Source organism: Phymastichus coffea, unplaced genomic scaffold, assembly GCF_024137745.1.
Source record: "Phymastichus coffea isolate CEN01 unplaced genomic scaffold, Cenicafe_Pcof_1.1 PCOF00053, whole genome shotgun sequence".
Taxonomy (NCBI): domain Eukaryota; kingdom Metazoa; phylum Arthropoda; class Insecta; order Hymenoptera; family Eulophidae; genus Phymastichus; species Phymastichus coffea.
The window spans coordinates 1451109-1475797 of record NW_026706864.1 but is presented as its reverse complement, the minus strand read 5'-3'; the positions used below and the strand labels follow the sequence as shown (position 1 = coordinate 1475797).

Sequence of the window (24689 nt, the reverse complement as noted above, 5' to 3'; positions counted from 1 at the left end):
TATGTGGGAAAATTCATTGGTTGCACAATGTATGGCTGCGGTAAGGAATTGGAGCATGCGGCGGTGTTGGCTATGAAATTTTTTATTGCAAAAATCAAAAGGATACTTTCTAAAGCAGGTGGACTGAGAATTTTCGGATTGATTGAGTTTACTTTTGGACGTCGGTCTTAAGGGCGCTTCACTCAGTCAAAATCGAATATGTTCGAAGGTTTTTTTTTTCAATCTTGATTGTGAGAACTTACAAACTGATAAACGGGATATGCATAGGTCAACTATTGTAAAATAAAGATACACAATTTTCATGTATGATTGTGAAAATATATTTGACGAAAAGTAAAAAGTAGAATACGAGAGAAGAAACATATTATTCTGTGAGCAAAAAATTCTTTTTCTTGGCGGCGATGAAAAACGGTAAAACAACTGTCGTTTGCGTTTTTACATTTCTTTACATGGAGACATGGAATAGGACGTTGAGGGGGTTATTAACAATTAAAACTTAAATTGCAAGGGTTTACCTTCACTAGAACGAGAATATCGCTAAATCCCTAACATTCGGCCACGCTGAGAAAAAAATTTTAAAAAAAACTAACACGATGACCGACAGTCAAGAGGAACGTTATTATTTCTTCACCTCCGTCTTCTCACCCTATTCCTAAAAGTGTTTTATTTTCTATAATCAATTAGTTGTATTACTTTATTGTTTTTTTACTATGTACACGCAGTGCGGTAGTCGTAAATGTCCTTAGGTAATCATAGATATAGAATTAAAAAGATAATTTGCTATTGAATAGTCGATCGATTATTTATTAATAATTACCTAACGACATTCACGAGTGACCGATCATAAATATATATTTATATAGTGTCACTTGAGAATAAATCTACAAATTAATAAATTTCACTGGGTATTTTCGTCGCTCTCTTATAAACCTTAAAATTCAACGTATTTGTTTTTGTTCTCAGTCTCTTTGAGACGGTAAAAATGGGAGGTTCTTCAATTCTTGAACTTACCCAGTATATACATCAGGTTTACTTTTTTTTGTTTGTCCATACTGGATGTCGCATCATCAACTGTACATTCTTCGCTAATAAGTAATAAATACACTCGACATCGTTCGCATACTTCAAATACAATTGTGTGTGTGTGTGTGTGTGTGTGCTTGTATGTATTTATTATATATAGTACAATGCCTCAAGGTTAGCTTTTTTTATACAATGATTCGTTTCGCGCAACGATCACGTGATGTCAGGGCATATCGATATTTCAAATAAAAAAAATAGTCTAATCACTTTTCTCAGATTTCTCATGCAAATCAGAAATAACACACGTCATACACAACCGAAGCAATTGATAATTTTGATCGACATAAAAAAAGTAACAACATCCGTTTATCACAACTCAGCTGACGGCCAAAAAGTATATCTAAATCAGCCGCTAATTAAAGAAAAGAGAGCAACAGTATTTTGCCTTTTTAGGATCAAACGGTTCTCGATCACGCGCAGTCGAGTGAACCAAGTGACGAGGGACTATGAGGACCGCCAAGAACACCAAATGGTGGACTCATAGGTGGGCCACCACCACCACCAGATCCACCGCCATAGAGTTCCAATTCACTTAGACCTGACGAGTCCATGCCGCTTGGACCTAAACCGCCTCCAGGACCACATTTGTCGGATTTGCCTTCTTGCTTTAGTACCATGCGTCGCCACTTTGCTCGAGCATTTTGGAACCAGACCTGAGAACAATAAATGAGTAAAATTTTCTCTTTAGCTCTGCCAATCCAAAGTATCCATGTGAATTGAGCGCGAGATCGAAAAATCGATAATCGCGTGCAACCTCCTTTTACAACAATCGAATGCAGCTGAACAGAAACCCCGTGACCGTTTTTTCACAGCCTCTGAAGCAGAAAAATCTGGCGCGATAACCGCAGGTAAAAATAAAGGAAGTAGAGAGCTTTACGCAAAAATCGACTGTCCGTGGATATGCAAATCCGCGGCAATACAAAAGTATCATATCTTATCGCAAAAGGCATTGTTCCATCACGGCGCACGGCTTCGATTCCGGCGCGCGTGTGTAACACCAGGAGGGTCGCCATTTTGCGCGAGAGAGATACTACACCGCACGAGCTCCTCCCTCGCATCAAAGTATATATTTTCGATCTCCCCTTTGTATATTGAAACGGAAGATAGAAACTTTACTGTGAAAAGAATTCGATTGCAGAGAAAAAAGCTTTGGAAAAAAGCCGTACAATAGCCAAAGTCGCGTACACGTACAAGGGAGGAGAAGGAGAAGGAAGGAGAGAGAGATAGAGAGAGAGAGAGAGAGAGAGAAAACGCGCCGCGAGAGCTGCTGCTGCTGCTGCGATCAATATCAGGCAAGATGGCGTATATATACTCTCTTTCGCGACGAAACGAATACAATGGCCCTTCTCTCCGCCAAGTTTTTTCGTCCCTCTTTCTTGGCCGTTTTGCTTCGATTTTTCGCATTTCGCCTTTTTTCTTTTTTTCTTTTCGGCGGAGTTGCGCGAGCGAGTGTGGCGAAGTTTATGTGGGAACACGTTTCACTGGGAAACCGAGGAAGACTCGGTTTCGATAATTGTTGCGCGGGCGAACGACGGCAGTCAAGTTCCACGGCGTCGGGAGTGAGCCGCGCGCAGCTTGGGCATTTCGAAATCGTCATCGATTCCCACAAATCATCGAGCAATACGGCATCGCAATCGCCGCGGCGTACATGTACGCGCGCTACAGCGGCACAGATGCCGGTCACGCGCGGACAATAAAAGCCGATTGGTCAAGTCCCTTCTCTGTCTCTTTCCAGCGGCGAAAAACAACGAGGGCATTCCGCCAATCCAAAAGAAACCAGTCGCGAGCGCGCTCGAGACTGGATTCCACCGCGAGCGCGGGTTATGATGGGGATGACGCGAACCGCAGCAAAACCCAATGGAGCATTTATGTAAGGGCCTGCGGGGCAAGTGCCGTGCAGATATGTTTTTGTCCAGTGCGATATGTCGCCGCGATGGCGGATACATTAGAAACTCATATACGCAATCAGCACCATTTTCTTTTTCTGCTGCTGCATTGTTGCGACTATAGAATTTGTTATTAGCTAATGTCGAGATGAAATGCTGGCATGTAATGGCAAGTTCCGCGAATAATTTAATTAGTTTTACGAAACTAATACTTTGTTTTTGATTTCTTAAAAATACCACTTGGATCGACAGGGAGATATAACGAAGCTGCCACTATTTCTTCAGAATTATGGCATTGTAGGCTATGTATAGCTAAAGTGCGTTCTTTTTCAAACCGAGAACGAATGAATTTGTTCCAGTTGAGTTCATTTAATTTTGACAATAGCATTCGGTAAAATTCATTCAACCTCGTCGAAATATAGTTGCCATCGAGAAGGTCCTCCGTCAATAAACCAAAATCTCTAGCAAGATCGCTTGGCTAGAGCGCAGAAAAAGCACAGCCTCAGACTTTGAAGTTGCTCAGCGCGCAATCAGCGACGTTGCCCTCGCGCGCAGGATAATTGGGGCAAACTCTCTCTCTCTCTCCGGAAAAGAAGAAGAAGGAGAAGAGAAAAAAGACGGAGAGAGTGCAGCATTGGGTGATTTATGCGTGAACGCGCGGGCACGGATTGACGAAGTGCTACGGCGTCGACGGAAATATCGTCGGGGCGAGAAAAAGGGCCACGGCAAGCTGAACACAGGCGGCAGCAGCAGCAACGCTAATTGGAGGCCGGAGCGTATATATACTAGCGTCGAATATTTCTTAGCCGTCGGTCGCGCGTCGTACGGGCGAGCGAGCGAGCCGTGTATATATAATTCGAGTGAAAAGTCGCCGGGCTTTATTTTTTGTTCGCGCCGAGCGAGGGATGGCCGACGCGACGCTTTGGGGCTTTCTAATCAAGCGCGTTCGTTAACGTCGTCGGCCGGCGGGAAATGCGCGGCGCGTCGATGCCAAAGTCCTATCGGCGGCGCGCCTCACTTCCGACGGCGATCAACTGACCTGCAGCACTCTCTTGGGCAGACCAGTTTTCTGCGACAGTTGCTTGAGATCCTTGGCATCGGGGTTGTGATTGATCGCGAAGTAACTCTTCATGGTCCTGAGCTGGTGATGCTTGAAACTCGTGCGCATCCTCTTTGTTCGACTGTTGGAGCCGGGCATGCCTGGGGTGCCTGGACCACCGCGTCCGAACGGCATGTCGATGTAGTCAGCGTTCAGATCTGTAGCGACAAAGGTAAAAGCGAAAAGAAAACAAATGAGTGAAAATCTAGGCTCTTTTTCCTTTCGCGATGCGTATCGCCGCGGTTCATTAGCCGTCGAGGTTCTACAAGAGCAATTACAGCTAGCTCTAGGAAAGGCAAATGGTCTTTAGCCACGCGAGCTCTCGTCGATAATTGCCATCGGTACACTCATTGTGTGTGGCGCGCGAGTGCACGAGCATTGTCGCCGATCGAGATCTCCGCGGCGTTGAATCATTTATGAGAGGCGCGTTCTTTCGCCCAGTCGATATATTTCAGATTCTCTTTCGCCTTCGGAAGGAATGCAAAGGGACACGTCTCTAACAGCATTTGACGAATTAAACCGTTTCATGGCAATTAACAGCCTTCCGCTCTTTTTGCACTTGTCGACAAACGCGTCGTATGTATAATTGAGCGATCGCCGCATGACAAACGACAAGAAAGTGCCTATACACAGATGGAAGCCGACATACTACTGGACTGGGAGGCTTTTTATCTGCTGAGAATCAGTTGAAAAATGCCCGTCGCCGGTGGCACTTCTAAGCTTTCTATCTCGCGGTGTATATCTGTTTCACGCTTTGATTTAGGACGACGGCAGGTGCGCCGCGCACATCGCGCTGCAGACCTCACTGTGCGGACGCGTGCGTACGTATGAGTTTTTCCCTCCTCGTGTTTTTCGTCGTCCGTGGAATTCGGAAAATTTTTATTCCTCCGAGGTATTTTCTTCATTCGGATGATAGTCACGTCGGGGATAATATCAGTTTCTTTTCCAGAGCTTTTGCTTATCGCTGAGTAAAGTATACATGATTTTCAAAAAAAAAACAAAATCTCAGTCGGTTTCGTCGAGCGATGTGTAATTATTTTTACTAGTTCGTCAAATGAAATCGTCGAACGATTCACGAATAGAAAAGCACTGTTGATGCCAATTCTCATCGGCTGAAGTTGGAAAATCGCGTAGGACTCCAGCTGTGCGTCAAATCCACAACTAAACACTGTTGTCAAAACGAAGGCCGAAAAAAAGATGTGCGCAACTGGCGCGCGGTGTAATACGGAACGTTCCCACGCTGAAAGGATTGCAGGGCGGAAAGCGAAGCAAGAAGAGATCACCTGTGTGTGACTGTGTGTGTACAAACGGCCTACGCGTATACCGGATTTATACGCTGCGACCGGACAAATTTTATCGGAGAGAGAGTGAGTCCCAGTGGCAAGCGGTGCACGCCCACGCACCTTCGTAAATCACACGGCACACGACGGCGGCTGATCTGGATCTCTCATTCTCTGCGACTCCCCCTCTTTTTCCAGAATATTTTGGTTCTGGAGTTGAGATGAAAAATTCGCATTTGAAGGGCCTCGGGAAAGTTGAGCGACACGCGAAGAATTTCGCAGTGCGCGAAAAATCCGCGATTCCTGCCGATTTCGTTTTATTCGGTGCGCTCTTAAATTCTCGCCTGGAGCAGCGTTTTTCTTATTTTCATGCCCGCACGCACATGCTCGAGGGGAGTAAAAGAAGGCATAATTTACTCGCCAGTGCAAACCTTCGTTTCGCTCGAATTTTTCTAATGTCTCCTTTTTTGTGTCTATATACGCGATGCCCATTCTGTCACTGTTTACATAATTTAATTTCGCGTGTCTCTCGACGAGGCTTGACGCGATTATCAGCTACTTGCGATCTAATGATATGCACTCGGGTAAATGTATACGTACGCGAAATGTGAGGTTTGAATGCTTATATGTCGGACGAAATGATATATACTACGATCGCGTTTGATTTTTTTCTCGGGAAAGACAGAAAAATTGTCCGACAAGTTTTGTAGTATTTGAAATGTGGAAAAATGTTAAAATTTCAATGACTGTGTCAACATCCTTTCAATTTTGAAAATAATAAAACTGAACTGTGCTCTCAAAAAGCGAAAGGAAAGTCGTCTCTGAGAAACGCAACGATAATAAAAGAATAAATTTATTTAAGATATTATTGAAACACAACTGGTTAAATTACTACTACGAACAGAAAAACATTCTGCATTTGTGATACTTTTTTTAAGTGTTTTTCCGATTTTAATAAGCAAACGAGAAGATAATAAAAAAACTTTGCATACTAACACGACTCACCAAGGCTACTAGCCATAGCCTCAAGATCCTTAGGTTTCCTTTTCCTCGGTCTGCCTTTCTGTCTTGGTGCAGGTGCAACATTAACCGGTGAAGCACCATTGAAATACGGCGTAACCATTTTCGGTGGCGAACCCACTACGACAGATGGTTCGACGACATTCGTCACGACTGGCACTGGACTCGATTGCGCAGGTCTTGGTGGTGGTGGTTGCAAATGATGCATATGAAATTCAGGCGATGGAAAGCTTTGCGTTTGATAGTGTGGTCCAGCTGGATAAACTTGGCACGGTGGACTTTGAGGTTCACCGCCAGCACCGGCGCCGCCATTGCCACCACCCATCTCGTAATGCATGCGGCAAAGTACCGCGCCGTCTCTCATGCCAAAGTGATCACCTTTGGTCAATGGTACCGAACATGCTGCACACGAGAAACAACGCACGTGAAAGACTAATTCTCGTGCTCGCATTACCAATTCCGAGGCGAGAATCGCCGCTTGACAACGCGCGCAACGTTTCATGCTCCCGAACATCCTGTGAACAGAAAGAAGCGTAAAGATTCATTAGTTTATTGTACGATCGAACAATGCGAATGTATAAATCATCGCACGATGACACGTATGCGTATAACTAACAGCCATAAACGAAAGATTTCGTTTATCGTCGATATAAATTAAAATATATTGAAGCAAATCTCATCGCGCGCGCTTCGCTGAATTAATGAAAACCAACGAATAATTACCGACATGTCCGACAATAATCGCGTATGGTATATATATAAATCCGAATGTATTTTTTTTATTTACGCATCTGATATCAAGTCTCTCTCTCTCTCTCTCTCTCTCTCTCTCTGCGGCTTAAGAAATATGTAAATGCAGTCTGACATCGCTACTGCATTAACGGCACCCAGCAGTCTTCCATTACGTTGGGCGTGCTGTGCGAATACTGCTGCTGCTATCGCTTGCCGATATCTCCCTCGCCGTGACTACCAGTTCTCTCTTCTCTACTCAGGCCGCAATCTCTCCCTTCCAAATATATTGCTACCAAGACTCAATAATCTGCTACGGCACACACACACACACACACACACATACACACACACATGTACACACCGGATGTTCACAGCCAGGAGAGTGATGCTAACTATCAGCTGCAATTCTTTTTTTAATGTTGTTGAAATGTACGACTTTAGAAACTTTGACTTTTATAATTGAGCTCTGGGAATAACAAATCGCGCTGGTGTGCAGAGTTTATTTGATTCAACAAAAGCGAAATATCGAATTTGGATGCATTCCAAAAGATAAATCATCAAAACTGCCATATTTCCCAAAGCGAGTGCAGGCGTCTCTCACACGGAAACTGCAGAGCTCCCGTCTCAACATTTAATTATCTCCCAGAATATAACAATAATCGCGCACGCTTGCCTGAGAAAAAACAGCGACCGCTCTCTCTCTCTCTCTCTCTCTCTCTCTCTCTCTCTCTCTCTCTAACAGTGTGGGAATATAGCGATGATATTAATAAATGCGCCCCGCAAAGCTAAAAAACGCACGCGCACACACACACCCCTTTCTCATGCCTATATCCCGTGGCGGTGGTGCGACGTAATTGAGGACTAAACACTTGTGCCGTGGAAAATGTCTTTTACGTTCTTGGTTACGGGGTTTTTGGAAAAAAAAGAACTGGATGATTTTACGCTTCGGTTGCGCTTCAAGCGCGCGAGGGAATTTTTTTCGGATCATTGGATTTTCATGCAATGTTTGCACCCTCTTTGTTGGATTTTGTGGTGAGGTACTATGGAATTTCGGCGAGATCAAAATAGACTTATTCGCGTTGAAATATAGATTATTTACGGATCACTGCTTTGCACCTCTACATGAGGTTGAAGTATTAGTCTATTTCTGATGTTTCTATAAAATGCAATTTACTGGGAATCTGATGAAGCAATTTTGCAATGAACAAAGGCAATTCCATTTTAAACGCAACGTTTAACTCGAAAATCAGTATCCGAGAAGCGACGACGCAATTACCCCTGCATTTCGTCGTCAGGGACGTAATGCTGTGAAAAAAGGTGGGAACAGAGCCTCTATACACACGTATAGGTGTTAAATATTTGCAGTGATCGACAATAAACGCGCGCGCGAGAGAGAGAGAGAACCGTGCAACGCCCATAAAATCTCCTCGGCTTCCCTTTTGTCAGTGAAAAACGCTTGAATAATATAGATCCCCCAAAAACGCATATGGTGCCAGATCGAATGTAAAGCTCTGCGGGTGAGAGAGAGAGAGAGAGAGAGAGATGCCCCGTGCGCGAGCGCACAATTTTCAGCTTTGCCTTTTGTTACTTACGGCATCGTTATCCAATATTGAGCACGCGTGCCGTTACGAAATATTTTACTCGAATTGCGGTAATATATAGCGGAGAATAACAAATAAAATGAGAAACGGCGTTTAGACTCGATAGAGTCGTTCAGTGAAATGTAAAGGCATCTATCATCTTGGGAGGATCGGCAATTCGAATATTTCATCGCGCTTTAAGCGAGAATGCAAATGTGCTGTTCTTTTGGTAGATCGAGACAAATTTCTCGGCTTGTTATTTATCGCGTAGGCAACAATCGTCACCGCCATACATCAGGGCTCGTGTGTATGTATGTGTGTGTGTGTGTGTGTGTGCATGCGCGTACGCGTGCTTAAAAATTTTAATAAAAGCAGTTCTCGCAAGGGAGCAAGCGCATCGCATGAGTAATGGCGGCGAGTAACTCAATGCCGTAATCTAGATTAATGCCGCCATAGAGCGAGGTTTTGCAAAAGCAGTGCGCGCGCGCGTGTAATGCGGTTGTCCCACGCGCAGTCCCGTCGGAGAATCAGCCAGCAATTTGCATTTTTTCCTTCTTTTTCAGAAGATGTAAGATCGTAAGATTGAAAAACTGCGTGTAGTTGTGATTTTCGTCATTTTTCGTTGCCTATTGTTTTGAGAACAGTGTAGAAAATGCAAGTTATTGCAGCATTTTTCGTTATTCCTCGCAATTTTTATATTTCGTTGGTTTTTAAAATGAAAACTTTATCGACTGCTTTTTTTCTTTTCCGAAAGCGTAAGATTGATAAATATTGTACGGTTTGATTTTTATGAATTTTGGTTTGTAAACTTAGTTTTTCATGAATCTTATATAGAAAAACCTCGCGTGAAGCTATTGTATGAGGTGACGAGCTTATGTCCTTTACATTTTATCATATCTTTGTTTTTTTCAAATGCAAAATGTATGTCTGAGCTAAGTTATTAGAGTTATTGAAATGGAAACGGATTAAAATAATATCGGATGATATTTAAAAAAGGATCGATCGATGGACAAAGTTTTTCCGTCCAAGAACCAAAGTGTGCAAAATTGTGAAACGCTAAATATTTGTGAATAACATTTTTGTAGCGTTATTTTTTTCTGCCAGGGAAGGCTCGAACGGGGATTGGAGCTCTTGCTCGTTTTCCGATGTTTTACGACTTTGAAATCTAAGATCATCAGCGCAATCTTTCGCAAAATCGCAACAACAACGATGGCAAGAAGACAAAGTCTCGGCAGTATAGAGTAGCAACATAGTAGGAAGAAGAAGACTTAATCCGGGCAGCAACAGAAACCCGACACCCGCGTTCTCTTGGAAGGTAGGTTGGCATGGCATGCTTTATGCGGTGACACTCGGACACACGACTCTCTCTGGACCCCTGCTGGCGTTGTGTATACCCCGAATCCGCTTTTATCCCAACCACCACCACCACCACCACCACCACCGTCCGCGTATATACCCTCGTATTTTCTCACTTTCTTTTCTCGACTACTTTTTTTTTTTTTTCTCGAGAATATTTTTTGATTTTATACATGACGAAATCTGGAAACATCTCTGAACATTCCGAGCTCTGCAATTTTTGTTCTCAGCGGGCGTCAATCACGCCTTCTTTTTTTTTTTTTTTTCTAGAGCGATTTGCGACGTCGTATAAGAAGCCGGGCGCGCAGCTCGCCTGCCGAGAGAAAATGGGGTGTATGTCATGCGTTTAATGAAAATCGTAAGCCCGCCGGACGTTTACGAGTTTTTGGCCGGACTCCTTGCGCGCGCAGTAAAAATTCTTTCTGTCGTTTTCGATTAATTTTTTCCCTTTGCAGGAGCGTTTTCATTTTACAAAATCGTAGCTCTCCTTTTAATCCAGCGCCCTTATCAGCCGACATAACGATCTCGGGGCAATAAATTTTTCTCTCGCGCGCGCGCGCACGAGAGAGAGAGAGAGAGAGAACAAAAAATTCACTTCGCATGTGTACACTGCACTAACTCTCTTTCGCGAATATTATCTGCCAGGCCAATCTCGACGGCCTTGAAATTATACGCACACGCGCGCGAGATTCTTCTCTTGTCGGGCTGCATACGCCACGAGAGAAAAAGTTATCCAGTAGCAGCGACACAGTTTGATTTACGAAAATCTCGAAGCCTTGGCGTGTCTGCTTGATAAGCGGCTCGCGGGAGTGAATCGACGCGCGCGTTGATCGACTTGGCTCGAAAAAGAGAGGAGCAAAAAAAAAAAAAATATGCACAATTCCTTCCCTCGGCTCGCTTGCTTTCCTCCATCGTCGTCTCTTATCTCGAGGCTTTCTTTGTGCGCGAAGGCGTGTACGCGTAATGATATATAAAGTATCGCGTGCAGGTGTCACGCGCTACAAATGCTCTCGTTCGTCTTATCGTTGTCCCAGGATCTCCGCAAGGCTAATCCCCTCTCGAGCGTTCATCACTTTTGCAGCACTTTTGGAAATAATGCCCTGAGATTCGCTGTTCAACAATGAATTGTTACTTTTCATAACATTCCAAGATTTAAAACTTTACCGTGGCGAAGCAATTAAAGTCAGTTTCACTCGACAAAGCCTCTTGCTCTCGCTCTCTCTCTCTCTCTCTCTCGCCGCGGCGCGTGCGATAAAAAGAAGAAAACACGACTTCGTCGGCGTCAAACGAAGGATGACTACTACAGCGCGTCAGCGCCTCTCCTTCTCTCTCGCAAAGCTGGTAATTGAGCCATAAGCATCTCCGTGGTGGTGCACAGGCAAAATATTTCAACGGGCGCTTGCTTTTAGTATATCGCAGCAGTAGGACCGCGAGACTATAATTTAAACGCTCATAATTAAGATGCGCCTGGCTTGCCTGACAAACGTCCGCGCGTACATCACCAAGTTGCGATATGCGAGAGATGGATCGCGCAGCATCTAGTTTTCACAAAAATGTTTATTGCCTTTTATTCCGAGAATAGCTAAGCGAAATACTATGCGGAATTGTAAGTGAGGTACGAGCGCTATAACTGTTTTGGTCGCACGCGCCGGCGAATTTACGCACTTAATTAAAATAAATTAATTCCCCGCCGCTCTCTCGTAGAATTTTCAGATTGTGTCATAAACTTGTAACGTACAAGCAATCAAGCGTGATTTTATTCAGCACCTCGGCTGGATGTCATCGACACGCGAAAATGACTATCGGCATAAATTCAAACAAATCGCCCTGTAATTATATCAACGCTTTTGCGCAATCTAATTAAGGAACAATTAGCATTGCAGAAATTTACGGCTCGAGCGAGCAGCCTCGTAAATCCATAGGCTGCCGCCGCGCTGTTGCATCAACATTTTCATGGCGATCGACTGCCGATAAATACATACGCGCGATATCTAATCAGAAGCAGCTGTATTCACGTAACTGATATCGATGCCTGCCTGACAATTACTCGCTGACGCTTATTTACGATCTAATTGAGCATGCGCGAAAAAAAACTGTTCGATGAAATGTTCACCTGTAACTTTGTCGCTTACGTGATGCACAATTTGTATGCTATGCGATCGCGATAATGAGGTGAAAAGCTCATTGATTATTCCTCGGCGTGGTATTAGACTCGCGTGCGCGCGCGTCCGCGACAAACAGCTGACAGGTCAATTTTATTGGCGGCCAGCGGCGATCGCCGAGGTTCCAAAGCCGCGCGTGAGAGAAACTTTAATCGCGCGCGGCGGCCGATGAGAAGTCAAGATTTTTCAAAGTATGCAATTACAAAAATGACGTCGACCTCGTTCTTTTTCCGCGCGCAGGTGGGGAACAAGGGGGAAGCTACGGTAACACACATCCCTAATTCAATTTTAAGATACAATTTAACGCGGCGTCGGCGTATCATCGGCGAATCGGACACGCCTCGTAGCCTCTCTCGGCAGTGGCGAAAAGAAAGAGTCCAGGAAGAAGCCTCGCGCGCTCTCTCTCTCTCTCTCTCTCTCTCGCTCTTTGATATCTTCACGCGCAGGCAATTTTTACGAGCCACCTCCTTCTCGGCCCCCGAGGCGTCACGCGAAGGTGACGAGTGCTCTTCTCTCCGCCGCTGATTTTTTCTTTTTTTTTGCGCTACTCGGAAGGTCGTTACTTGCGCTTGGCGACGGTTTGTTTGTATTGCAAAACAAACACTTATGGGCTATCGGCTCTCGTTCGTTTTTTCTTGCTTAGGTGGATGTACCGATGCGGTGAAATTGTGCGATTCTTAGAAGAGTCGGTGAGTTTGATTATCAAAGGTTGTTCAAACTTAAAACGCGTCTTCGGCTACTGCATCAAGAGAAACGATTGAATTATTACAGAAATTGGTAGACAAAAATTGCTCTGGAAACTCTAATTTAACTTGATTTTTGAGCAAGTGCTGTATAGTGCGAATGAAAGATAGCGTTTAAAGTAATTGAAATTCCTTGAACCCTCAATTAACTTTCAGAAGCTACAAACTGCAGCAGCCCAGCCAAATGACCAAGATTTCTAGAATCTTTTACGGTGCACTTTTGCCTTCTGGGTGATATATAAACATCAAAGAAACCTCGCAAGCGCAGAAAATCAAGTGAAATCATGCGGATCGCATTGCGTGCAAAAAAAACAAAACGAAAGAAAAGAAAAAACGCGGCAGGCAAAATTTCAAGGTAGCAAAAAAATAAGAGCAGCTACCGCGCGTATACCTGCGCACAGCCAATTGATCTAACGAGACGCTATCGCCAAGGGCAAGGAAGTTGGTTTGTGTCCGCATGCTCATTAGGTAAGGAAAAAAAAAAGGAGATCCACTCCTGGAAACCGCTAATTCGGCATACAACCTCAAATCGCAATTGTCGGCAATTTTTTTCGTTTTCGATATAATGACGTCCGCGCGGGCGAATCATAGTTACGCATCTGCACGCGATCCTCGCGCAGCGCGGATGTGTCGCCTAAATGACACCTTCACCGCTGCAACTTTATATCTGTGTGTACTTATCTTTCCTTTTCTTTCGCGTCCGGAAAGAATCTTCTTTTGTTTATAAGCGCGCGTCGGAGAAATTTAAAAGTCGCGTGTTGTGCGATAATTTTTTTATGGCTTGCTTTTAAAGCCCATAAGTACGGAAATTATACGCGAGTTCTTTGTTTTATGTGCTAGATCGCATTGTTTGTTTATGGAACCGAGTTCATATTGAATTTAATGGCCTGCGAACTGTATAATTAGTCACTTGAACTTTATCTTGTATCTGTATCTGCATCTAATGAACTTATCACTGGGATTTGAGCTCGCGTTTTTCACTAAATAAGTCATCTTCAACATTCTCATTTGCAAATCGATCGATTCACTAGTCGGCCAATCAAACAACGACTTGTAATCTCACGACCCAGCCGAAGCATCTAAAATCTCCTACTCCAATCGGTAATAGCGAAAGTTTCCTATCCACGAGACAATAGACGAAAAAGCCTCTCTCTCTCTCTCTCTCTCTCTCTCTCTCTCTCTCTCTCTCTCTCTCTCTCTCTCTCTCTCTCTGTCTCGTCGGGTCGAACAAGTGCATTTTAAGTATACGCTGTACTCGTCCGCCCCGTACAGTGTGTCCTTGATCGACGTCGATTCACTCTTTATCGCTGCGCTTCGCCGGAGGTAAATGGCCGAGTCGTGACCATTAGACTCTCTGGGTAAAGTGAGGCAGGAAATAAAGCCGAGCAGTGTATGTACGTGTGTGGGGCCCGGATCACGATTCGACGATTCCCAGGAAAATTAATAAGACCATCACGAGCGGCAATAATAAAACAATCGTGTACGCGCGCTGCCGCCGCTACAGATGTCCCGATGCTGATTACTCGGAATAATGCGAGTCCGAGCGATGTCGTGACGGTTTATTTTGCCTGATTAGCTCAATTTCGCTGACCTTCGGTCGCAGCGATCGCCGCTAATGCAGAGCCCTGGCGACTGTCTTTTCTAGCTGGCGACGAGCCCGCGGTTCATTTGCGACCCGTTTGACGAACCGACGCGGAACTGGTCAAAACGTGAGAGAATCGCGGACGGAGGCGGCGCGCCGGCGCCGATCCGTTATCGGGAGAAGCTCTCGACGGCAAGTAGCTCCGTTCCGCGCGCCAATTGCGCATGCATCTGCTGGAAAAAACACTCGCCTGTAGTAGTCCTTCTTGCAGTAGATATTGCCATCCCGGCTGAAACACGTGACCTCGCCGTCCAAGCCTTGTCTGCAATGGGAGCACTGTAGGCAAGAAGCATGCCACCGCCTATCGACGGCCTGAAGATAAAACCTATCCGATATTTTGAGTCCGCAGCCGGCACATACGACGATCGGGCCTGATGTGTGCTGCTCGTGTTCTTGATGCGACGACGGTGGCGTCGACGGCGGCTCCAGCTTCGGTATTGTTGGCATCGACTCTTGCTGCTGCTGCTGCTGCTGCTGCTGCTGCTGCTGCTGCTGCGATACTGAACCATCCGTCGCATGATGCAAGATCGTTTGCTGATGGTGGTGGTGGTGGTGGTGGTGATGGTGATGATGGTGGTGTGCTGGCATGCTCAAGTCGTTCGGATGCTCGTAGTTGTTGTTGCGGTATTCGGATGCATCTGCGGATCACAATGAAGCGGACCAACGATTTATTCAATTGATTCTAGTTTACGCAACGTTCCTGCCTATTAGTCACCCTCGAAAGTGGAAGTCATTGAAAGTGCAAAAGCACCCTTCCCTCCAGCCTTAACCACTTAATGAGCTCGAGAGTTCTCAAGCATTGCCACCGCCAAAACTCATACTCCGAAAGTCAGTGAATGCTGCGTGCCGCGAGAGAAACTCATCATAATCCTACTGTGCTTGAAAACCAATTCCTTCGGAACCACCCATCGCACATTCAAGAAAAACTCTCTCATGAGAACCGATGAGAGAGAAAAAAATCGGAATACCCATGGGGTGTGCTGAGAGGTGCCGGCACACGCGTGAAATCTCGACCTCCCGTGGTGGAGTCCCTTGCCCATCGTCGTCCTCGTCGTCGTCGCGGGGGGTAGCACTGCCGCCGCGACCAATTATCACTCCCGGGCTTCGTATGCTATGCGCCTCGTTACATGCATTGCTTTCGTCGATTTTGGTGGTCCAACATTCTCGATATGATTCCCGACGAAATCTTTGTTTTATTTTTCTTTATTTTTGCCAACATTTTTTTCCTTCTTCGTTTTTCGGGCGCAACCAAAATTACGGGAATCAATCGGAAACGAACGATTCGAGTATTTCTTTGTCGTAAGTACGAGATAAGTTGCAGATGATACGCGGTTTGTCGTAACTACGACTTCCCCATTTCAATCAAAGCACGCGCCGTCGCGAAAATCATTGTTATTTCACACAGGCGTGCTCGCATCTTCGTCAAAATGAAAGGGAAGAAGCCGATTGGCGCTGAGACGTGCAACGGCACACGCACAGGCACTGCGCGAATGAACCAGCGCGCGCGAAATCCCCAAGAGCCTATAATAGCATATCAAGAGCAAACATTCACAGGAGCGTTGTGCTTAAGCTACGATCGAAAAAACCAACTGACCTCCTGGCGAGCCAAAGTCCCTGGAGTCATACGGGGTTGGAGCGTCGTAACAATTGTTATTAGCACAATGCGTGTGTTCGTGATGATGTATGACATTGGTAGGTTGTTGCTGCTGTTGTTGCTGGTTGGTTGGCGTTGGACTGGACGACGAGGACGTGAGAGTTGTTGGCCTGGCCGCATCACCCATCGCGGCTGGTAGGCATGGGCTTAGGTCGCGGGCTGCGACTTCCGGACCACCAACTACTCCCGCGGTGCCGCCGCCATTGCCTCCAGCACCACCGCCACCTCCTTGGCAGCTCAGAGATAATCCACTGCCGCGCTCCTGCGTGCTCGCCGGCTGCTGGAACAAACGTCATTTCTTTTATTCGTCCCTTTGCATTGTTCTCTCGACGATTCCTCGAGTCAATCTGGCAGACTGTCGTTCGACCGAAAATCCAAGATAACATCGCATTTTCAGCATTATCAAGTATCCCGTTGTCGTCTTCAGTCGCGCTACGTCAAACTCGTATTTGTTGGTAATCGTGTACTAGGCACGTATCGAATAGCGTAGTTAACAAATTCGCAAAAGATCGCAGGCCGATAAGAGCACAGCTTATTGCCAGTTCGTAAGACCAAAACTACCAGATTGTATAAGTTGTCGTCGTTGCTAGTATATCAAAGCCACGAATCCTTTAATTGCAGCAGCAGCAGCAAGCAGCAGATAAACACGTACTTCTAGTAACACACGTAATCGCGATAGATAAGCACCCGATAACCGTCTCCATTACACTCCCGATAACCGATCTCTCTTTTGACTCTGCTCAGTCGTGGCAAAGAAAGAAAACGACCAAGTCTCTTGACGCTGAAAATTAACCGGTCAAACGACACCCGATTAACAAATATTCTACGCCAAAGATTTTTCGAGCGAGACAGACTATGATCGTGGTTGGTTGGTTGGTTGGTTGGTTGGTTGGTTGGTTGGTTGGTTGGTTGGTTGGTTGGTTGGTTGGTTGGTTGGTTGGTTGGTTGGTTGGCTGGCTGGCATGCAAAAAAGACAGGAAGGAAAGAGCGAGAAAGACGACGATGCCGCTGTGGTTTTTACTTATGTTGTAGCACTTTTTCGTCGCGCGGCAGATCGATGATGATGTTGGTTTTATTGATGGGTTATTGGCTCAGGAAGTCATATCACAAAAGCAATATCGATTTACTTTGTCATTTCATTTTTTTAATCGTCGAAGTATAACGTTTTTGATTTGAAAAGAATAATGCGGAAGTCACTTTTTACGACCTACTCTTTGTAATTTCCTTTGCTTTGATCACTGCCGAACGATCGATTATACAGATGACTATCTGTAGGATCTTCGATGAAAACACACCAACCGACGAAAAAAAAATCCTCCTAATAAATGACGGTCATTTCAGTCAAATCGTATTAATGATTATAAATCTTAACCTATCATTAACGCACCGAAAAAAAGAAACATTCATATTTATGAATGAAATATGCCGCAGCATCTCCAAAAAATTCTCACACGACTCAGCCTTGCCGATGACACACACACACACACACACACTCACGACTACCTGTGCGTCCTAAGCTTCACGCGAAGGGGGAAAAAGTGTCGCGCATGCGCCCTATAAGGTTAAACCCACTCTACACGCGCGCTCGCACAAAAATGTATAGTATAGCCAATGGTGGAACAGAAGCAAAGACGTCGGGGTTCACATCAATCACTATCATAAGAAGAAGAAAAATTTTTTTTACTAAATGTTAGAACGAAAAAAAGAAAAAAAAAACGGATTTCTCAGTTTGGTCTTCGTTCGTGTTGCACCAATGCATCGTGAAATCTGTTCAAGTTTCTATATCGTTCGCCGGAAACTTGCACAAGAAAGTGTCGTGCGGCGCCTTGCGACAGGAGGTCAAGCCGAGAAAGAAAAAGAACGAGAACCATTTCAGGATATCGCTTGCGCAAAACGATAACGTGCATCAAGTTAAAAAAAAGCAAAATTGTTATAAAACGTTCTAACTCTTCCGGATGTTGCAGCAGTCTTATCGAAGTATAGGTCCAGAACAATTTTCGTTTTATAGGCGGAAAAGTCATTCGGCTTATCGTCCCGCTATACAACTACATATTCACGTCCGATAATGATAACGGGCAACACAGCGACACGTATAGAGCTTGGTTAAGTTGATCTGTAACGAATAATACTGTCGCGCAAGTAGTCAAATTGTGACCGAAAATTCACATTCCCACACTGCGCGGAACATAACGAAATTTATCACTCTCGTAGTTTCGAGCAGAAAAGAAAGAAAGAAAGAAAGAAAGAAAGAAAGAAAGAAAGAAAGAAAGAGAGAAAGAAATAAATAAACGAGAGAAGAAGCTGAGTGTCGCGTAGGCGTTTTATCGCACAACGTCGTCGCATAATAAAACGAAGGCGTTTTTAGGGAAAGGTGGTATATACGTGGATGTGTTACGGCTTCCGAAGAGCGACACGATGTTGCTACCGGCCGCCTCGTAAATTTCTCTCCCTCCTTTCCCTAAAGGAAATGAATTACGCTTTCGACATGCGCGACCGAAAGCGCCGATTTTGTACTTGTCCATTTTATTCGATTTTTTTCTCTTCCTTAAAGGCAATTGAATTAAGGTGCTGCTGCCGGAGAGCGTTCGCGTGTCGCCTTGTCGCCCCGAAAGAGAATCATGCACTAGCTTTTGGAATTTATCGCGAGTACACTTTTGTTATGTACACAGGGAGTTGAGGATAGTTTTATACTCGAGGCTTAGCGATGTCCATTTTTTCTCTTCACGGAGGCTAAATTAAAATGTAATGTTTGACAAACATGCTTACAATATATACGCCGTTTTATCGAACGATATATATATATATATATATATAGAGAGAGAGAGAGAGAGAGAGAGAGAGAGAGAGAGAGAGAGAGAAACGTGGCGTTTTAGAGATAAGAGATGTAAGTCGCGTATATATAGTGCGTGTGAACTGATATTCAACTGACATAATATTACTAAAATAGTTTTTACTTTCTGTAACAAATTCAAATTTAGTCTTTTGCAAATACTTTCAGCTACATGCACGATTCGTCATCTGCATTTTCGACGAACTGCCAGGTGTTAAAAGCTCAAACTTTTGCAACACATTCAAAAGGATCACGTCCTACACAAACTTCGATAAGACAATCCAATTCTTTGTTTTCTTCATGCACGCACTTCTCGAAGCGTCTCTTTAGTCGCTCGTATTTTAAAGTCGACTAGTAGTACAACTCCAGGCTGCTTCTCTCTTGTCGCGTATATGGGTCCAATTAAAGGGCGCGCGCACTTACGCAATTTACTCATCCCGCGCGCGCACGTACGCGATGTTTAATTGCAATTCGCACGAGCTTCGATCCTTGAAGGTTTTATTTCGTGTAAAATTTACAGCTTGCAAAACACGATAAATTCATTAAATAATTATTCAAAGAAAAACACTGCAATTACATGCGATATTCGCAAGTTGCACATATACATATATATATTTGTGTCGATTTTTTTTCATGGCGTATATAAGCTTGTTGACGTTGTTTTTAATCGCATGTATGTTTGTTTAATTAATTCGACGTATGTCGTCAATATTAGCCACCAGAGCAAGATGAAAAAAAATCATACGAATTTATGAACCGCTGTAGAAGATAAAATAATAGAAGTCATATACATTCATATCTTTTTATTCGCGGTTCGGGTGCCGCGAAGGGCGAGCGGGGGGGGGGGGGGCATTAAAGATGTGTAAATTTTGAGAATCATCGCTGCTGTGTGTGTACGTGTGTGCAACCTACTCGAAGGCCGCCGGACGACGACGACGCGCTTCTCTTCTTCTTGTTCTTATTCTTAAGGTCGCTTCAGAATTTTTCATATGTAGTGATTAATGATTCATGTGTTTCTGCACGCGGTCAGTGTAAGTTGTTTTAAAGCGCTTTCGAATTTATTGTTCTTTGTGGATACGGGAATGACGAAAAATGAGGAAGATATCTCGAAGCATATTTTGAAGGCATCTGAACAATTGTCAGCTATAAAATTTGTATTCGATAGTTACTGCTTCAATTGATCACTTAAAATATGTGATATTATACACTTCTGAACAAAGGAAAAATAGGGAATGCTCACTCTCGATAACGAACAGTAAAAGAACTTCTCAGATGCATATAAATATTTATTTTTCTCAATAAAAAACCAATTCTTGATTCATCGAGTATCTTCGTTGAAGTTTCCATTGGAAAAATTGCTAAGAAATGTAATAAAATGCAAATTTTTTTCGTAATAAATTATAACGATCCATGCAGCTAAAAGAAAGTCTGCAAAATGAAGAAGAAAAAATTGAATCTCAAAGCTAGCACCACACGCGCGCACACCGTCCGCTCGTACGCGCTTTGAATGCGTTATCAATTGCTCGTCTCTCTCTCGCACTTGAAAATTGCAACATGGAAATCTGACATAGTTTAACCTTGAGTATGCGCGCGTATACACTCGAGAATGATTATCAAAGGAGAGATGGGCTTGTGCAGACACCTTTACGAGCGCGAGAAGAGCGGCGCCAGTCGCCGGCATCCTCTTTTACTTCGGCGGCGGCGGCAGGCGGCCAGCGCTCGTAATAATCGCTATATGCATTTCGATTCTTATTCCTGACTTTTAATATAGTCTTCCGTTCCTATATTTATTTGTATATGAATTATTCATAAACGAGAGTCGTAAATTATATCAAACTTGGTTCTTTTTCTCTGCTTTTCACCGCCGGCAAGATCAAAATTGAAAATTTTACTGCGGATAAGGATGAAAGTGAATATCACTGCCATTCCATGGTTTTCAACGCGTTATTTATGATAGCTGTTGGTTCTGGAATGTGTTGCAGTCGTAACATTCCCTCTGAAAATTTTTATAGTACTCGTATAGAATTTCGACTATTCGGAATACGAATTTGGTAACGAACAGAAGCTTTTCTACAAGCGCAACCTACTTCCCAGTCGAAACACACGTATGCACAGCGTGCGAGCCGCAATCCACACAACACGCGACTTTTCTTAAGGACAGCCAGAGAGGCGTTTTCCCGTCGCGCGAGAACTCGAGCGAATTTCCAACAACTCTAATTGCATTACCGGCTTCGTTGGATCGCGCCAGATCGGTTCTCTCTTTCTCTCTTTCTCTCTTTTTTTTCATCCCGACGAGAAGACGGCCAGATCCATTTCGCGGTGACATTCCTCATTTGCGAGAAACGTAGTCTGCGCCTTTTTCTTCTATCCGCAATTTTTCGTCGTCTGCGCAAGAAAGTCGATTTTTACCTTCGCCGCGCCAACGAACTTTTCAGCGACGACGGAAGTGGCATTGACATTGCCACGTTGCTCGTTCGGTATAGTCACTAAATCCACCATCTCGCGCGTATCTCAACGAGCGAACAAAAACACTATCAGTCCACGGAGCACCTCGCTCGTGCATATCTTCAATTGTGCCGTAGTCGCAAGTGAAAAATGGAGTGACAGCATATAATAGAGTCGTAACTCATAAAATCTTGATTCGTATAATAGTCATTGTGCGGCCAGGGGGATATTCGCACGGTGATAAATAATGTGAAAGAATAAAAAGGCGAATAGAGAAACAGTCACGCGAGAAATTTTCGCGTGTCAACTTTCGTGCCGGCGGCGGATACGCCGAGCATGTTAGTGTACATGTACGCGCGCGCGCAGCACGTACATTGTTTGACGTTTTAGCGACGCTTATCAAAACGCCGGCAGGTGCTATTAGTCAATTAAGCTTTTGCGTAAGTGTGTTCTATTAACGTGGCAGCCCTCGATTTCAAACTAGGCGCTTAGATGTGAATGTCGAATTCGTATAAAACACCTCGATATATTCATCGTATGGCTTCAACCAGAGCATCATTATCTACGATCAAGCTCGCATACACAGTATAGATAGAAGCGTATCGTTTGGTGCTTGACTGCCTAACCGCGATCTTTACTTACTTGCTTGCGGTTTTCTGGATTTCAACTTTAACACACAGGCATCTAGCAGTTTTTTCGATCCTCATCTTTCCGAATATCTTCAGCGAATCGTCGTCGCTCGCTAGTCTCTCTTTCACGATGACTCGGAAGCAATAAATTAATTTTAAGCGATCAATTTCTGAAGTATCGCATCGTACAAAGAGAATTTTGCAGCATTTTAATTGGAAAAGCTTTCGATTAATTGATGAAGCAGCATGTGAGTAGAGATGGAAAGAATCTCGTGTCGCGAGACTTTCGCGATTATACGCATTTTGTTTTGACTTTTGAGTGTTGCGCTGTGCTTTTTACTTTCGCGCAACAAAATTTTATTTATAGCAGCAAACAAAAATGTAAATAAAGGAAAACATGGCTCTCCGATAAGACTTGAATGTTTTCGCCAAAGGTTTATCGGGGCCTATTCTCAATTTCGAAATGTTTTCCAAAAAAAACCTCGTAGTAATAATGCACACAATTCGATGACCCTTTTGCAAAAAGGAAAAAAGAAACTCATAATTCTCAGCCGCGGTCTTTTCTCGCGGGACGACGGATATCTCGGTCGGACCAATAAATCAAGCAGGCCGCGCAGCTATCGCCGGCAGACTCTCCGCTCTCTATCGCGCTGCTTCTTCTCTTCTTCTGCTTCTTTTTTTTCTCGCTCCGGTTGAACGAGAGAGTGGCTCGCTTTATACTTGCCAGAGCGACAATTTTGCGGTAATCGTTTTTAAAGTATCGCCGCTAATACGAGAATAGAAAAGAGATTTATCGGGGCTATCTTCGAAATAGCTTGGCCACATGCCCATCGCGAAAACGCGCGAGTGTATATAAGCCTCGTCCATTGACAAGTATTTTGTCACACGCGGATTTCTAGACGCTTTCGTCGAGTCTGTGCACACACACACTCATATATATGCATCCAAGATTTTTTTTTGATCGCCGGGAGTTCAAGGAGGGCACGCGCCGCGCCGTCGTCTTATCAGCTGGAGAGAGACTAATCGACTTCAAATTGACCGAAGAGAGAGAGAGAGAGAGAGAGAGACAGCGCGATTATACGAAACACTACGGGAGATTGTTGTTTATTCGTGTACATAAAGGGGACTAAGTCCACGGTTTTTTCGTTGATCCGTGTCACATTTGTTGCCGATTATTCGTGAATCTTGTTTTTCCTCGCTTGAGATTGCGCGCGAGCTTTTTCGCACGTACGCAAACTCGAAAAAAAAAAAAATAAATAAAGGGACGATCATTTTTCTCGCAACACGCAAGGAGAGAAAGAAGTAGAGCACAGCATTTTCGAATTAAGCACGTACACACATGCACTCGTGGTCGTCGCCGTCGTCAGCTGCTGCACCTGCGCGATTCTATCACGATGACCGTGCCACGCGGACACACACTTGCACTAACCGTGCAATATAAATTGAACGGCATTAATATACATCGAATGCAAGTCTAACGTTTACGGGCTTCTCTTTTTTCTCGTCCACTCGTGTAACGATTCAATCTTCGTTTTTACTACCAAATGTATAATATTGATTTGTAATTGAAGATCACGACGGAGTGAGTCAACCGACTCGACAACGAAGTGGGAAGAGAAATAAAAATGCATCTGTACGATCGAAGGATTGCCGCGTGGGAACGGTCAACGCTGCATTCGGCGAGAGGAAATTGGCGCTGGTCGCGCGCGCGCAAACGTGCAACGCGACAAATGGACGAGGTAAGAAACTCACCCAGTGCATGCCGGTGTTAGGAGGGGCGCGCTCCTCATAAACTCCCATCAGGTTGGCTGCTCGGACGCTTGGGCCAGCAGTCGCGGCCACTGACGACGACGACGACGACGACGACGACGACGAGGATGTTGTTGCGCCGGCGAGGCTGGCAACGACGCTCCAACTTCGAACCGACGCCAGGTATGACTGGCTCTTATTGCTCCGCGACTATGTAAAGCACAATCTCATGTCTCTCGGCACGACACAACTCACTGCATTTCGATGGTTACTACACACCGCGGAACGTCATCACTGAATCGCTATAGTGTGCGTGTGCCTGTGCGTACGTACACAAACAGCAGCAGAACTCTCGGATACGCACTGGTCGTCGTCGGCTCTCTCTCTCTCTCTCTCTCTCTCTCTTCAAGCCCCGCGCGCTGCGAAACCGCGAGGCTGAGTGAGAGCTAACACTGCCCGGACGCCCGGGCGAAGCCTCGGAAGAAACTCCTTCGACGCGACGCTAACGACACCTCGTGGACGTCAGCTTTCACGGACTGCGCCAGGTGGGTGGAGCGTCGATCTCGCATCCCCACTATGACGCCCGGGGTCCCGCCCACTTGGCCTTTGCCAGACGGTAAGGGGATACCGATATCGGGACGCGCGCGCGCGCCAGCGTGTGTGTGGATGTCCGCCGAGCGCGGGGGAAATAAGACAACTAGATATTATAAGTGACGAGGTGAAAGCGCCTCGGATAGAGGGAGAGTCGAGGGATGATGTTGCGCGCGGAGGAATTGCCGACAGCTGGAGATTGACTTTT

The 24689-nt window shown here is 44.9% G+C and overlaps 1 protein-coding gene across 3 annotated transcripts; it reads right to left on the bottom strand.

The window, feature by feature from the left end:
* Positions 1-322: 322 nt before the first annotated feature.
* On the bottom strand, positions 323-24321 carry LOC131665578 (LIM/homeobox protein Lhx9-like). Of its 3 annotated transcripts, none has more exons than XM_058937557.1 (6): positions 23894-24321; positions 16178-16517; positions 14774-15221; positions 6345-6883; positions 4009-4226; positions 323-1736 (listed from the first exon to the last, which is right to left on the bottom strand). In XM_058937557.1, the coding sequence occupies exons 1-6, from the start codon at positions 23939-23941 to the stop codon at positions 1494-1496; spliced, it is 1836 nt and encodes a 611-aa protein (XP_058793540.1). In that variant the 5' UTR covers positions 23942-24321; the 3' UTR covers positions 323-1493. The 3 variants fall into 3 exon arrangements, with proteins under 3 accessions (XP_058793540.1, XP_058793542.1, XP_058793541.1); XM_058937559.1 differs by having other exon boundaries at positions 6354-6883; XM_058937558.1 differs by having other exon boundaries at positions 16178-16514.
* Between the last annotated feature and the right edge of the window lie 368 nt (positions 24322-24689).

Bases quoted from the DNA above. Each gene is read 5' to 3' on its own strand.
- LOC131665578 (XM_058937557.1), bottom strand. From the start codon at position 23,941: ATGGGAGTTTATGAGGAGCGCGCCCCTCCTAACACCGGCATGCACTGG. The intron at 15,222-16,177 runs GTCAGTTGGTTT...TGTGATCCGCAG, and splicing joins GGACTTTGGCTCGCCAGGAG to ATGCATCCGAATACCGCAAC. The intron at 6,884-14,773 runs GCGAGTGTTTTT...TTCTGTTCACAG, and splicing joins TGCAAGAAGGACTACTACAG to GATGTTCGGGAGCATGAAAC.